The sequence below is a fragment of the Pezoporus occidentalis genome, unplaced genomic scaffold (assembly GCF_034315485.1).
Source record: "Pezoporus occidentalis ecotype Australia unplaced genomic scaffold, CSIRO_AGI_Poc_V1 ctg12, whole genome shotgun sequence".
Lineage (NCBI taxonomy): Eukaryota > Metazoa > Chordata > Aves > Psittaciformes > Psittacidae > Pezoporus > Pezoporus occidentalis.
Genome location: NW_026912994.1, coordinates 6,421,412 through 6,437,494, shown reverse-complemented (window position 1 = coordinate 6,437,494; position 16,083 = coordinate 6,421,412). Strand labels below are relative to the sequence as shown.

General features: G+C 40.4%; 1 protein-coding gene across 7 annotated transcripts in view; it reads right to left on the bottom strand.

The window, feature by feature from the left end:
• Positions 1-1,149: 1,149 nt before the first annotated feature.
• MYLK (myosin light chain kinase) overlaps positions 1,150-16,083 on the bottom strand; it is a 227,777-nt gene continuing 212,843 nt past the window's right edge. For 4 of the 7 annotated variants that reach the window (XM_062607068.1, XM_062607070.1, XM_062607069.1 and 1 more), the window contains 5 exons: positions 9,305-9,457; positions 7,427-7,550; positions 6,091-6,220; positions 5,077-5,196; positions 1,150-3,274 (listed from right to left, as the gene is read on the bottom strand). In XM_062607068.1, the coding sequence (XP_062463052.1) occupies positions 3,027-3,274; positions 5,077-5,196; positions 6,091-6,220; positions 7,427-7,550; positions 9,305-9,457 (775 nt within the window). In that variant the 3' untranslated portion in view covers positions 1,150-3,026. Of the gene's footprint in view, positions 3,275-5,076; positions 5,197-6,090; positions 6,221-7,426; positions 7,551-9,304; positions 9,458-10,834; positions 11,032-11,155; positions 11,244-14,747; positions 14,810-16,083 lie in introns of those variants that run through there. The other 3 variants (XM_062607076.1, XM_062607073.1, XM_062607072.1) reach the window with 3 other exon arrangements.

Here is a 16,083-nt window from a genome sequence, read left to right as displayed (position 1 = left end):
GAAATACCTTTTGTTTGACCAATAAGGGTGGCTGGCAAAATGAAGCAGGATTTCAAGTGTATAGGAGACCCTTCTTCAGTGGAAGTAGAATCCTATTTTTCAAACAGAAAATTCAAGGTCAGATACAGGTTGGAATCAGTTGCTCAGTGAATTAGATATGTATCACATTTTTCAAGTATAGGTCATAGTTTCCTACAGATTAGAAAGGATGTAAATAGGAGGCAAAAGGTAATTATATCCTTGGGGACAAAATAAAATCAGGAGTTATAGCCAGTGAGACGTGGAAGGACTAGTAAATGAAGGAAGGGAAGGGAAAACCTGTGCAGAAACATCAATACTGAGTCTGTGGGGTATGGTACCCAGAACATGCGCCCACAGACCAGGTCCTCAGAGCTGCATCCTTTGCCACATTATGCATATCTCTACCTGCCCAGAAACCAGCAATCAGTGGGTAAGGGTAGGTACATTGACAGGGCACATCTTGCAAGGATGACTGTCTCAAGGGCTGACATTTTGCTCAAGAAACATGTTCCTACATGCAGAGTATTTCACAGGCTTAGCTTTAGGGAGTTTCTGTGTGGTCCTGCATGGTCCATGGTGTCTTGGACTGTGCAGTAGAAGAAGTCCACATAAATGCAGCACAAGTGTATTTCTGTAAAGTATCTTCATTTCTATGGTCTTTTGGAGCATTGGTATAAGTACGCATCTACATTAAGGCTTCCCTGATTTTTTTCCTTTTGCTCTTAACAGGCTTTTCGAACTATACCTTTCCCCACCTTAAGAGAATTAGCTGTCAAAGAAGACTACAGCTGTCGTGATGCTCCATCCACATTTACACTTCTGTCCATTGCAAAGGATGTGATGAGGCTGGAGCTGTGTGGCAGTGCACATGGCTACAACCAGTGCCAGCATCTACAGCCAGGTTGGACCTCATGGCACTTGGGCCAAGCAGCCTCTGCACATAGCTTGCCTGCGCCATCAGGGTAGAGAAAGCACAGCAGCACCACCAAGATCAAGAAGGTTTCCCTGTTAACCACCAGGTCCATTTGTGAACCAGGGTGCTCTCAGGACAGAACAGAAGACCAAGGGTACTGATAGGCTTAGCCAGCATGAACACAGTGACGTCTGCAATAGAGTATACAAGGAGCATGCTTTGTGGTATTATTTATTTAGGAACTGTGTGTAACTACAGCCGTAGCATTCTCATCTTTGCAATTCTGATGGTTTAACAAACTGGGAGAACATTAGCATATTTTTATTAAGGTACAAAATACAGCCAATTTTTGCGTAAAACATAAAAAAAGTGTGAAAAGCTCTGTATGCTCTAAATCAGATTCAAAACCTTTCTGTATAAGGAGTTGTGGCAATACTGTGTTTAGTATGAGGGTTTCATCAGTCGAAAAGAAAAGACATGCTAGCAATCTGAATTTAGCAACAAAGATTAAAGCAGTTAAAACCCACCGTGTCATCCACATTAGTTGAGCTTTGAATGTAGAAGAGCAAATCATATGAAACATACACAACTAGGTAATATCAAACAAGCTAAGGTTGATATTGTACACACCTGTATGAAAGTACACTGACTACTTACTGGTGAGGAGTTAAGGTAACGGTTCTTTTAGAAGAGGTAATCTTGGAAATGCAAATGGTTGCACTTTGCACACAAAAAGTGGAAAAGAAAATCATTTTGGGACTGATACATAGATATAAGACACGCTGGTTTGGATTATGCATATCACTTTGCAGGCTCTGATATTACCTCTGAACAACAACAACAAAAATTAAAAAGTGCCAATACTGTGAAAGGAAAGCAAAGTTACTAAATCTGAGTGCATTAACCATTGCTGAGAAAAACCCTGGGGTTTGGGTGTTTCCATTTGGTTTTGGTTTTCTGCATTTTGAAAAAATGCAGCAGCCTTACTGGTGCAGGTTCAAGACAAAAACAAGACAGTCAAGCTCATAAAGTAGGAATAGGTCCTATATAGGTTAAGATTCTTTGGAAACTGCTAAGTATAAAGGAGTTTGTAATCCAGGCTACTAACTTTTTGGCTACTCCAAAAATCTGTGGGAGTTTCCAGCTTATCATCAGTTGAAATCTGTTTTGCAATCGCCAAATAAATGCAAGTAAAACTATAACCTGGTATTCCATTCGCACATATGCACATCGAAGTCACATATTGTGCAATAACCTGTTTTTTCACAGCAGCATACGTATGAATCATAAGTCATGATTAGACTGACCAGAACAACAGGAAATATTTGCAGTCTTTGTGTTTTCAGTCTGTTCCTTCAGTAGGCAGCTGTAACTGCACTGAAGTGACAGGTTCTGTGAGGGAAAGGCAACAAGGTGGGATCAGCTGGTTTGGTTACAAGCAGGATCAACAGTGTCTCAGGAGACCACCTGGATGTTTAACTTCAACCAGTGTTACAGCGGCACTAACAGCACACTGAGAAAGGGCAGTAAATGTGGTTGAAGTTCTGTTTGAAACAAATGAGAAATGAACCCTACCAATGTACAAATGGCTGTGCAGGTTGTGCTAGACCTTCCCTTACAGAAGACACTGCTCAGGGAGCAACCTGTTTCCTAGGACTGGTTAGATTCCCTGTGTGTCTGGCAGATGATTCCTTATAAAGTAGATCTTGGGGAGCCAACTTAGCTGCAGTTTTGGCTGAGGAAAGTGATGGCGTAGAGCAGTGAGCTCAGTAAATAGGCTGTTTCTCTTTAAGATGTTCAGAATATAATTGTAGACTTATTTTCCATAAATTTGATTTAAAAATCAACTGGGCAACTTCGCTGATGACTTGCTTAACGTAAATGCAATCATGCTAGCAACTTCAAATCACCTGCTGATTTGAATTAATGCCCATAGAGAAAGCACACAGGTATCAACTGATCATGCTGAAAAAACACCCCCCAAAGACCTATGTATCACACAAGGTGCTTTTGATAACTTTTTTTTTCTGAGCCTTATAAGGATAGTCTTTAAATATAATTTTATTCTTTTTTTTTTTCTTTGAGCCTTGTTTCATTCTTCCTCCTCTTCATCTTCATCTTCTCCTTCTTTTGCCATTGTTTCCACGAGGAGTTCTGCGGTGCATGTGGCTTCCCCAAGGCTGTTGACAGCTTTGCAGGTGTATTTGGCATCATCGTCCCCACATACTTCAGAAATAGTCAAAGAACAGTTCCCATCCTCATCATAATCTATCTGGAAGTGACGGGATTCCTTGACAGGCTGGTCATCTTTGTACCACATTACCTCAGGGTCAGGGTAGCCTGTAGCAGTGCAGAAAGAGAACAGCAATTACAATGAGTGAGATGTAATTGGTTGTTACTTTCAGTTCTGTGTATGGACATGCCAACATGCTTATACGCAAATATTTCATTGAATTCTATTTAAGATAAATGTAAATGATGTGAGGTGTGCTTACTTCACAGTTACCTGAAACAACTTTATTATGAAAAGCAAAAAATGGAAAGCTAGCACTGAGGTACTCACTGGATTCATCTTTCCACTACTTTAGCAGTGGCTGCAGACAGCTTTTTGTGTGTCTGGGACTGCTGCCGGTGAGGGACTCCTGACAACGTATTTGAGGCTTACCTGACGTTGCAGCTTTTGTGTAAACCACAGTTCCCAACACCAAGGTCTAGAATTTCAACGGTAAGATGTTTCAGACAACAAATTAATATCCTTCTCAGGTTGCTTTATTGTGGCTATTCTGAATCTTCCTCCCTAAAGTGCTGTACAGTGACCATGGTGCTCCCATTTCTGTCTGTGTTTGTCGGGATAAGCAAGGCAGTCTAAGAAAAGCATTTTGATTATGCATCTCAACAGGAGTTTTGGAACCTTTTGTGAAGCAAATGGTTTGCTGTACTCAAAGCCTCCAGAGCAGGGCTGTACAATACGTGCTGGAGAACAATCCCTTATACAGTACTCTTGGCTGCTGTAACGAATTGAAGGCTTGTTGCCTCCGCCAAGTTCTAGTCTGTGATGGGAGGATGACTTCCCACAGAGCAGAAATAATCCCTAATACACCATGAAGATTACATCAATACACTGAAAAGTCTGGAACATCAGCATGGTGCATCTATATATTTTATTCCATGCAGTACTTAGGCACATACCCCTCACGCTGAGCATCCATCAGCAACAATAATCCATCCTCACATCTCCGCTGTGAGGTGGCAAACACAGGCAGTGAAAGACATTAGGGGCACAGAAACAAACAAGCAGAAGGCCAGTGAGGCAGTTTCTGAACCTCATTTTGGGAGTAGAAATTGTCTAAAACATGCAGAATGGTACTGACTATTCATTTTGTTTTAACAGCTCTTCTCTTCCTAATTGCTAGTTTCCATCCATACAGCATCCATACAGCAGCTTCAATTGCATTGCAAGAGAAGTGCTAGCAGTCTTGGCCTTCAAAGTACTCAGCTGACCAAGCCCAAGCTCCTTAACTGCCTTCTCATAAGCTTACTCTTTCTATCTGCATATTCCAGTCTGAGTTTTCTTTCTTGAATTTGTAAGTTAAAAACCCCAAACAACAGTGCAGTATTTTCTAGGTATTATTTTTGTAACTAGCACAACGATGCTGTCGTTCCTTCTCATGCAAATACACTATTAGGGAGCTCTTTGCCTGTACTACAAAGTCTATATGGCTTACAATTATCTTGAGGTCACCTGAAAGTTGCCTGTCATTTCAGACAAGTGACTTCCTGCTTATTCTTGGTTTCTGGTTAGCATTCTCTAAGAGTATACTTTTGCAATTTTATGGTACTACATTGCATCTTGTTTTATTGTTTCTGCCCTCAAAAATCATCTTACTATGCTATGCTGAATTTGTGATTCACACATTGACTTTTGGAGTCCGCTGTTCTGTGGCAAGCACAGAACAAGCCCTTGCAGCTCTGAATAATTTCTGTTACTGTACCACATTCATGCTGTGACATGCAGATAAAAGCAAAATGGCACCAGCTCAACAATAATACAGAAAAAAAAACCCTGACAAAGTTAAACAGCAGCACAATGCAGAGAGCTGGCAAGGAAGGACAAAAAGAAAGAGATACGCTAATCAAAGTACCTTCAATTTTGCAGTCAAATCTAGCAGCACTTCCTTCCACAACCTCCATGTCAAGGATTGTTTTAGTAAAATATGGCTTTACATGGGGCTTTTCTTCAGCCACTTCTTCAAGGAAAGCATCTGGAGAAGAGGGAAGAGATAGTTAATGATTTTACAGGGCATGTTCTCAAAAAGATGCATTTTCATTTTTAATTACCAGCTGGTAATGAAAGCATCTTTTATTTTACTTAATTCTGTAAGGCTAATGGGATAGTGAGGGCATTAGCTGCTTAGTTCTGTGCCAATCTTTCGCAGCTGGAGGAAGATCCAGGCCATAAATAGAAGGAAATTGAAATGCAGGCCACCACACTACAAATCATCTTTATTTTTTTCCTTGAATTTGTTTGTAACCAAATCTGGACTTTTGCTAGTCAGAGGGGCAATGAGTTCAGCTTGTGTCAGGCCCGCAGTCTATGTGGATATGTCAAAGTGACCTTCTTGATTTTCAGAAGTGTCACACATTTGCACCTCTGACTAGTGCACACCACCAATCCACATTTCAAATGGAGACCTAAGGGAATAATGTAGACCCATTGGGGCTTTTTCTTAAAATGTCCCTGTGTGAGGAGCATGGTTAATGCAAAGTACATGTCTTGGTTACAGCAAGTGTTAATACTTCATTGCTTGCTCCCTTGCATGAGAAGGCAATACATCACTGTAATCTTTATATAAACATGCATTCCCAAACTGACAGAATGTGCAGCTGACAAATCTGCCTTAATTCTTTGGCTTTAAAAAGGCAAGAGTTTACTGCCTGTATTTATACAGGGGCATTTTCAGTAGCAGAACAATATGAAAACGATTTTTTTTTAATAATTTCTTAAAAATAAAAAGAAGTGGGGGGGAGAAAGAAAAAGAGCGAGAGAGAGCATGCACGAATAACTAACTTGCTGATTGGTCTCTAGTATTTTACTAGAAGTTTTAGTAAGACTGATTCAGAGAGAGGTAAAAATAGGGTGCAGCAAAATTCCTTACCTTCATTCTCTACTTTGTCTGCATTTATAGGGCTGGTGGGCGAGCTCCCAGAGGCCTTCCTCCCACTCATACCAGAAATCATTGCCATGGACGAAAGTCTTCCTATTGCTCGGACAGCATGGCCTGTTTTCTAAGACATAACATAAAAGGCTTCTATCAATACAGTCCAACAGGCATGTGATTTTCTGTAACAATCGTGCTTCGGACAAATTATCTGGGATCTCTGCAAACCTCGCTGGAATTGTTGGACAAACTGCTTATATATAGCTGTGTTGTTTTAGGAGAGACAGAGCAGGCTGGTCTGAATTACCAAATTTAGTTGCAGATATAAACTTCCTCTGATGAACTCATACCTAAATGAATGTCTCTTTTAGCTGTGGATAAAACGTACTGTGCGAGAGGAGGGCCAGCAAAAAAAGCTATGTCCTGTTTAACTGGAACTTCACTCTGGTGGCGGACAGCTCTCTTGACAGCCATATGGGCTGGACTGAGTTTCATCAAGGATGAATAACCAGCTAATATGAAATGAATGAGAAAGTACCATCTGCATGATGGAAGCAGACCTCTGACAGGCTTGAGAATCAACCACGAGGATACTAAAATATATTTGCACTACCTTGACTCTAGTACAGACATGTATATTTTTGGACAGCTTGCATGAGCTCCTAAGAAACATGTACAGTAGAATGTAAGAGGAAATGTAAGGTAGATTTACATAATTTAATGTTTTGTAGGCTACTCAAAAGGCTGGATCCAGGATTTTATATGTCAACTCCCCTAGCTATCAGAATGGCACAGATGAGCCTGCTACAACAGTTTCAGCATTAAGAAAAAAGAAGATATGAAGACCAAATACATCAATGAAAATTATAAAACCAATTTGACCAAATCCATGAGAAACTTGCTGCTCCAACAGGACATAACTACTGGCTTAGGAGAATGAAACTACCACAAAATGAGGTCGCTTTAAAAGAGGCCAGGTGGGTAAGCTTTTCCCTAGCTGTTCAGGTTTGTTAAGGATAATTTAATCCCCCAGCCCTCAGTGGCATGGAGAGGGCAGGGAGATGGCCAGACCCCCAGAAGAACAGGTAAAACTGTACTTCAACTCAGATGCCTTTAGTAGCCCAAAATGGAATCATCAGGTGTCACATATATACAGCTATGCACCCTCCTACTGCTCGCCTGTAGAAACCAAACCTGCTTTACTGCATTCATACTCTCGAGTTTTCACCACCAACAGAAACCACCTGGCATGACATGTTTCTCAGAATTATAAACATTAGAAATAAAGAGACTTATTAGGATAACTAGCCCAATTCTATGTCTTCTTCATTACCTGCCATTTTCTTCTGGCCATATATTTCTTCATCCTATCTTTGGAAAGTTTTTTGGCTTCCATGGTTTTGGTGTCTTTTTGCAGCCAAGGGTGCTGAAGACATTGAGTACAATTTAACCGACTCCTGTTTTTATATAGAAAGACTGGTCAGTGTTGCCATTAACCACAGCTGAAACTACCCGCTGTAACTTTATTTTGCTCTCTCTTTTACAAAACCTGATTTTTTCTGTTTCCTAAATTTAGCAACATAGATCACATGGCACTACTTTCCCAGCCATGCTTATTTCTTAAACTCACTTCCACAATTTCTGTACATTTTTCTGAGAGAAAACTGTGCATTTTTAAGTGTTAATAAAACATTATAAAACAAAGCATGAAAAGCCATATGTTTTAGGCGTGGAACACATTCAGCAGAGCCACAGTGGTAATGATTCAGCTGCCTGATGCTGGCAGAACCCTGTCCCAGATCTCTTCTCCGTTACTTACAGAGATTTCGCCTTTCCCTTCACTTGATACCCTCCTTTCTTGCAGCCTTGAACATTTAACAAAACAGTAATGTCCAAATCTCTACTCAAGCCACACCTATTCTTCACTTTGTTCATGGTACACAGATATATAATCTTCTGTTCTCCAGCCATCTGACTGCAAACTTGTTGGAAGAAGTATGTTTGTCAGAGCAATCCCAGGCACAGCTACAGGTTGGGCAGAGAAGAGATTCAGAGCAGCCCTGCGGAGAAGGACTTGGGGGTGTTGGTTGATGAGAAAATGCACATGAGCCAGCTTCAGTGTGCGCTGGCAGCCCAGAAAGCCAACCGTATCCTGGGCTGCATCAAAAGGAGCGTGACCAGCAGGTCCAAGGAGGTGACCCTGCCCCTCTACTCTGCTCTTGTGAGACCTCACTTGGAGTATCATGTGCAGTTCTGGTGTCCTCAACATAAAAAAGACATGGAACTGTTGGCACAAGTCCAGAGGAGGCCACGAGGATGATCAGGGGACTGGAGCACCTCCTGTATGAAGACAGGCTGAGAAGGTTGGGGCTGTTCAGCCTGGAGAAGAGAAGGCTGCATGGAGACCTCATAGCAGCCTTCCAGTAACTGAAAGGGGCCTGTAGGGATGCTGGGGAGGGACTTCATCAGGGACTGTAGTGATAGGACAAGGGGTAATGGGTTAAAACTTAAACAGGGGAAGTTCAGATTGGATATAAGGAAGAAGTTCTTTACTGTGAGGGTGGTGAGGCACTGGAATGGGTTGCCCAAGGAAGTTGTGAATGCTCCCTCCCTGGCAGTGTTCAAGGCCAGGCTGGACAGAGCCTTGGGTGACATGTTTTAGTGTGAGGTGTCCCTGCCCATGGCAGGGGGGGTGGAACTGAATGATCTTAACTCTTCTATGATTTTGTGTATTCTTCCCTTCTTTGTTCAGTCTGCTGTAAAGAGGGCTTGCCACTCTGATTTTTTTTTTTCTTGCCCAATTACTAGATTTGTAGGAAAGCTGCCTACTCGCAGGGACAGCCCTTAAAAGCAACACATGGAAATAAATCTGGTAAAATTGCAACCCATTCAGATCAAGATGTGTCATGCTAGAATCTGTCACACAACTGTGAAGATCACAGTAGCCACACAAAACCTCAGTGTGCATCTTGCTCAAGGGAAGGGAAAAGCAGAATGAGCAGGCGGTTAAAAGAAAGTGTTGCATTCAGATCCTGCGCCCCGCATGTAACGTAAATGAGAGCTGCACACAGAGACAGATGGGCACACAGAGCTCCTTATAAAGTATTGCCAGAGGTGCCTGTGTCAACATGGAGATTCACAGTGGGGAAACAAGAATGGCAAGTTCCACTAAATGCAAACATAGAAAGTGTATCAAGTCCGACAGCTTTACTTCATATCTTTCTTTAGTAGATTGCTGATAAAGTCCTTGGCATCATCAGAGATTTCATCAAAAGCCTCATCATCAAAATCCCACGTTGCTGAAGTAACATTGGCTAGGGTTTCGTTGTCGTTGTCTCCCATGAAAGGAGAAAGTCCACTGACCCTGGGGACAGAATAGATAGACAGACACAAAACAAACAATGTAAATTTGCAAGTTATCAGAGGAGCAAATTAAGATTGTGTGTGACATCTCTGCTGCTCTGCAGATCTTTATCAGTGAAAGCTTCCTTTAAAAAAAAAAACAACAAAAAGGACTCAAAGCTAACTCCAGATAGTTTTATGGGAAGGAAAACAGAGTTTTGACTGCAAAACTGAAAGGAAATTTTTGCTTTTTCTTTCTTTTATAGGAAGACATTTTTTAGGTGAGAGCTAGAATTATGTGGAAGTTGAGCCTACTAATTTGCTAAATGATTTGTCTAGTTCTGCATAGCTAATACTTCAATTTTCACACCAAATTCAGCTGAATAGCTCTTTTTTTCTGTTTTTGTTTTTGGTTTGTTTTTTTTTTCCTGGTGCTTTCAGAATTACTTTTGCTGCCTTTACTGTCAAACCCAGTTCTTTTGTACATTTTATTCTATTTACTCCTGCCGAGAGAGCCCAAGATGAAAGATGCGTAATGAAATCATGAAATCCATGGGATATTTTGTAAACAAAACCACCTTGAATTATCTAGGCAGATAAAACAGTGCTACATCACTGCAGGCTGTAGAGTTATGCAAATGCATCCAAAAGTAATTTGATCTTTATGTTCTCAATCTGTCATGATGATGCAAGAAATGGAAATAATACTCTCTTATAACCTAAATTGAGCTTCCAAGGCTTTTTACTCAACATAACTGATAAATTGCCACTGAAAGGCAATTTCAGAACATCATGGTGTCATTTTTGGAGAGTATCTTTCTCCAGTCACGCTCTGTCCTTTATGACACTGTGTCTTTCTTCATCCAGGTACTTTTGATTTCTTTATATATCATACTGTCAGTAAAAACTTTAAAGTGACAGATTGCTTATTCCTTGGAACTACAAATTACTTAGGTTTTCAGGTCTTCTTCCTGACATGCAATTTCCATAATAACCTATTCTTCGTGAAATTTTACGAAGTTTAGTTGCTTTCTCTGTACAATCATATTAACCAGTTAAAACAACCAGTTACAGTTCAACAGTAGTACATTAAAAAGAAACAGAAAAGTAAGTGGAACTTATTAGGGTTCTGTAAATACTATATGGACAAAATAATATATGAGTATCATGATGCTACTGAATATCACAGAACAAACTGGTAGAAAAAGATATTAATATCAAAGTGGGCTACTAGATTAATAATATAATCTCCTCCCCCAAAATTATTTTGCTACTCTTTTGTTACGAATTACATTCAAAATCTGATTTGGAATTTGTTCCTAAGGATTTTATTCCTATAAGCAAAGCAGAAACAGACACTGTTTGAAGCCTCAGACAAAGCAGATACTAAATCTTTTACCATTTCTGGAAGTTGTGTGCAGTACAGCAGTCTAGAAACTTAGTGTCTACTTCAGATACTTGATGGTAATAATACATGAGATGATGATAAAAAGTTTGTTTCTTCTCAGCCAGAAAAAGGTAAATCAGAACAGAAGGTATTTTCTGTCTTCCCATTATATGGGCTGAATTCAAATGCAACAGGAAAACACGAGTTTATAAATGTATAAGGTGGCATTTATGAACATGTATTAGCTGCGAATTACAGAAAGCTGAAAGATTAAGGTACCAAAAAATGTGCACATAAACCAACTTTATCATAATTGTTCTCTTTGACACTTACTTTACTGGAAGAGACAAGGTTTATGCCTGATAGTGCTGGAAAGCTGGCATAGCTGCAGCACAGAGAGACTGCTCTGCTCTCATGCATATCAGCTGTCATGGCCAGGTGAATCATTAAAGTGAAATATCTGTTCTGGAATCTGCAAAGTACTCCTTCAGGGCCTTAAACCTAGCTCTACTCCAATATTTAAGATTTTCCTATTTATGACAATGTCATCATTCTCTATAATGTTTTAGAAAGTGAAAAAGAAATCTCGTCCACACTGCAGTGTGAAGTTTTAAGAGTTCTGTCTGAGTACCAAATACTGATTGCTAAGTGTCTCATTTATGACTATCTGAGTAAGTATGATAATCTCAGGCAATTCAGCAGCTGCTTTTAGCATATACAATGAAGGGTATGTGAAAGTATTTCTTTAGTTCACTGTCAGTATAGGAGATGCACGTCTTTGCTTCATCCAGTTAAGCTTCCAGAGAACACACACTTTGGTAGCCAGAACAAAACCAATCCCATTTCCCTCCAGTACTTGATTGAAGTATGTCAAGGGCAACCTCTGCATAGTATTACCACAAATAGCATTGTGCAGCTCATGTGCTACATTAGATACATTTTGGCCTATTTCCAGAGATTGAAGCTGCAGTGTTGAGAGACCATTTCCATGCTAAAAAGACTGCTACAGGTAGAGAGACATTGCTTCTTGTGGAAATACCACTGCTCCACACTGCCAGAAGAGGCAGTGCTTAAAAAGACATCCAGCTTCCTGGGCAAAGAGATACTGCATGTCACACAGAGCTTTTGAGGGATGAGGGTAAATAAAAAGAGATTAGAGAGGAAAACAAACAAATAACTGTGGCTGTTTTAGCTGCCTTAAAAAAAATAAATTGCATGACAGAATTCTTTGCTAAAATCTGAAATACTATAGTAGGATTGACCCATCCCATGCATTTGGTAAATTACCACGTGAGTATAGGTTAAGCCTCCACTCACTTTGTTGCAAACACTGGTGTAACTGTACCCATTCAAATGTTTCAATGAACCTATTTTCATATTTCTGAATGTGCTGTTGCAAATGTATAAGGCTGAAATAATTTTTTCTCTTTACCACAGTTCCACACTGTGAATCAGTTGCCTTGTCATGGAAATACTTGAATGGAGAACTAGATCTTTGTCTGTAGTCAAAAAATAAAATCCAGCAACTATTGTGGATTATAAGCATAAATTTGTATCTTTAGAGTAAATTTTACAGACTCGAGTCTTTTTGTTCATTTCTTACTAGCCATTTAAAGTAATAATGGCCCAGAAACTTTTGACAGATTGTGGAAACAATTTCTTTTTGGAATGCTGAAGCTAAGTGATAAAGATGAGCTACTGCTACAGAAAATTAATATTGAGCTTACACTGCAAAGTTACTCTTAGACAAGCAGCAAGTTGTTTACTGAAAACATTTTTCCAGCTACTTAAGCAGGCATCTTCCTGGCATGTTAAGAACCATTTGTTTAGAAAATCTTACACAGTTTCCACTTCTAAATAAAGAAGCTACTTTACCCTGCAGAAGTTCCTAGACCATTTATTGGTCTGTTTTAACAAAGCTCTGAGTACAGATTTAGAAATGTTAAGATCAAAACGGTTCAGTGCGGTTGCTGGTGTCATTGCCTATGTAACAAGCACTTGGAAATCTTTGTATTAAGACAAGTTTGCTGCATAGCCAAAAAAGTCAGACTCTGAGCATTTCTTGCAAACAGTGCTTGCAGCACCAACTGATTTGGGTTGATGACAATTTGCATTGCATTAGCAGTGAAAAAAAGTAACATCTTAGTATGAAGAGTACTACCTGCTTCTGATAAATCTGTGCAGGTCATGTCAAATAAGCACATGATAATGCCTGCACCCTGGAGATTATGTAGTAATTGCAGTACTTTACAAGGGAAATAACGCAAATAAATAGTCTCAGGGTACTCTGTGGGGGATGCACATCCACTGGACAAAACCACCCTTTCCTTAGCTGAGGGCTGGCTGACTCCCACACTGGTTCAGGGAAGAAACAGGCCACTGAACCCAGGTAAAAGAAGACAGCTCATTGCTGGAGGAAGGGATGCAACTCTGTTCACACCCTTTTTTTATGTGCCCAGCGGATTAATGAGAAATCACAATTTGCCAGTGCCGGTGAACAAATAATTCATTTTTTGTTGAGCAGCATAGTCATGACATTAAAGCCCTCCTAACTTGCTTTATTGAAAGAACAAGGAGTGCTCTCTCATCTTTATATTAATGAGGCTTAAATTTTTAATGTGACATTGACCCAAATGTAAGCCAGCAGCATGGGTGTCTTGCCTTATCAAAGTCCCAAGTCAGCACACGCAAAAGATGAATGATGCCTGAAGATCTTTTAACCAACGCAAACTACCAAACAAAGGAGGAATAACAGCCCTGATGAATAACCCAATAGATAAAAAGGAAGGGGAATGTTTGAAGAATCAGGGTGTGTGTTATTAGGAAGGAGTTGAAGGAAAAGAGTACACAGCAAGATCAAATGTGATATTAAAACCCAGCCTAAGATACAGCACAGTAATAAAATATTAATCGACAGAGATCAACTACTCTGAAAAGATATACACTGCCTGGCACTGATAAAACAAGAAGAACTAGTAGAAATCAGGCAGAGGTTTGAATCAGCCACAGTCAAATCCTCACTGAAACAAGTCAGATTCTCCTGTGACAGAAGAAGTGTTATCCACTTTCAATGTACATACATGCAGGGCTGAAATCATAGACTGAAAATTGGCATGCAATAAAAACAGAACTTAGAAATTGTTTCAGATTGCTAAATATTTGAAACACTGGCTATCCAAATGGATCATCAGAAAAGAACTAGAAACAGAAGAAAAAAAACCAACCCCAAACCCAAATTCAGCAATGGCCAGATGAATAAATTGGACAGAAAGAGCTGGAAAGAATTCAGGACTTTTAAGCTTCATTAGATAAAGATTACTGTGAATGCAAAAAGAAGCACTGAAATAGACAGAGATGATATATACAAGCTATAATATTCGTGGCCTGTTACTTCAAAGGCAAAAGATGAACTTAAGTATTTAGGACAGTACTGTGATGCAGAACAGGACAGAGAACAAGATAAAAGTGGAAAAAACATGGAGTGGAGAATACAAATAGAGAAGTTTAAGGAAGAACAAAGACTGATGAAGAGACAGGACTGAATCAGTTGTCCACAAAGATGAAGAGGATTTAACGTGTAGCTTAGAAATGTGGAAAGGGAACCCATGAGCCGTAGTGTGGAATTAAGTCAGTCATGCCATAAGGGAGACAGATGCAACATCTTAACAGCGCAATATCTGTACTTGTGCCTACACACCAGAAAGCTGTTTTGCTGCAGGGTTTTGGAGGAGTGCTGTCACCCTCTTTCCTACTTGAGATTACATCCCACCCATTTATTCTTCTACAGGGAAAACCCTTCAAACACAGAGATCTCTTCAGCAGCTCCCTCCTAAACCTGGTTTGTATTCATTGTTTTACAGCACATAATGGAAACACACTGTCTTTCTAGGCAGGTTACAGGTCTCTCAGCACTCTAGAATCCTACCTTGAAAGAGGTGTTATGTCAAGCCATGCAAAGCATGCTCCCTGCTGCTTCTCTTAGGACGTGATGGACACAGCAACTTTTGGCCATGGAGACACATGGCCGTGCAGACCTGCATTTAAGCCCAGTGCTGCTGCAGTGCTTGCCTCTTCCTTCATGGCCTCACCATGTCAGGGGAGAGGGGATGCAAATGCTAAGTTACAAGCACTGTGATGGTATGTGAGACAGACGCCAAATAAGTGACTCTTGCACTTTGTGCATGACATTTGGCAGTTCTGAGCATATACTCAGAACAGAGAAGCAGAGCTGCAGCTAGAAAGAGATGCAGTTCTCAATGACTTTTATTTGCATTCTGTAAGGATGATGTGATGGTCCATTTTGGATAATGGCTCATAGTTGTGAATCCACAAAAACAGCTGGGCTTTAAAGAAGTGAAGACAGATTGGGAGCCTGTCACTCTGGGGTGGAGAGGGAAATTCCAAGTGATGACTCACGGGTCTTTCCTAACTTCTATTACTTTATTCTTGTGGCAAGAAAGACAAAAGCTGATTACTACTAATCATTACTGTGGCAACAGCTATGCATAAAAGGTGCATAAAAATAAACTTTCAATTGCATTTGGGTAACATAGCTTTCCAATCTTGAGATGTAAAATGAGCTTAAAGACACTTTAGCAAACAAACACATAATTTCATAATATGCTTCACAAGGCATATTGGGTCATCTGAATCAAAGGTAACAACACCCCAGCCCCATCAGCTGAACATTACAGCATCCAAATTATCTTACTTCTGGTGACATAGAGAAGCTGGGTAGAAGCAGTTCTGCCACCACTGGCAGACTGGTCTTTGGCAAGACATTTCACCTTTTCTCCATCTGTTTTGCCTGCTCCCTTTGCCTTGTCTACTGAGATGATGTCAAATGTTCTCCAGCATGTACCGTAATGGAGCAGCAACCCTGGTTGCATACCCTAGAAGCATACACAACTGCTATCACCGATTATTTGCCTCGGTTGTCTGGCATGTCACTGCTTATGCTGTGAACGCACAAAAACTGTCATATACTTTGATAACAAATGACAGTAAAAGACGTTAAACTCCCTAATGTGCGCCTAACGCTCGTTCATGTTTTATTCCTTAGCGGGTGAGGGGCCTCTAGGGGGCAATGCAGCACTGATGTAACTGTCGGGTTTTCCGTTGCTGTGCAGGCGGTCTGGGATCTCCATGCTCCTCTTCAGTGCTCTGTAACTCAGGAGGCCTCAAAAACTAGAGAAATAAATGAATTCGCCATCTGAGCACTGCCTGTGTGGTCTACATTATTCAGACTACAGAGTGACCCA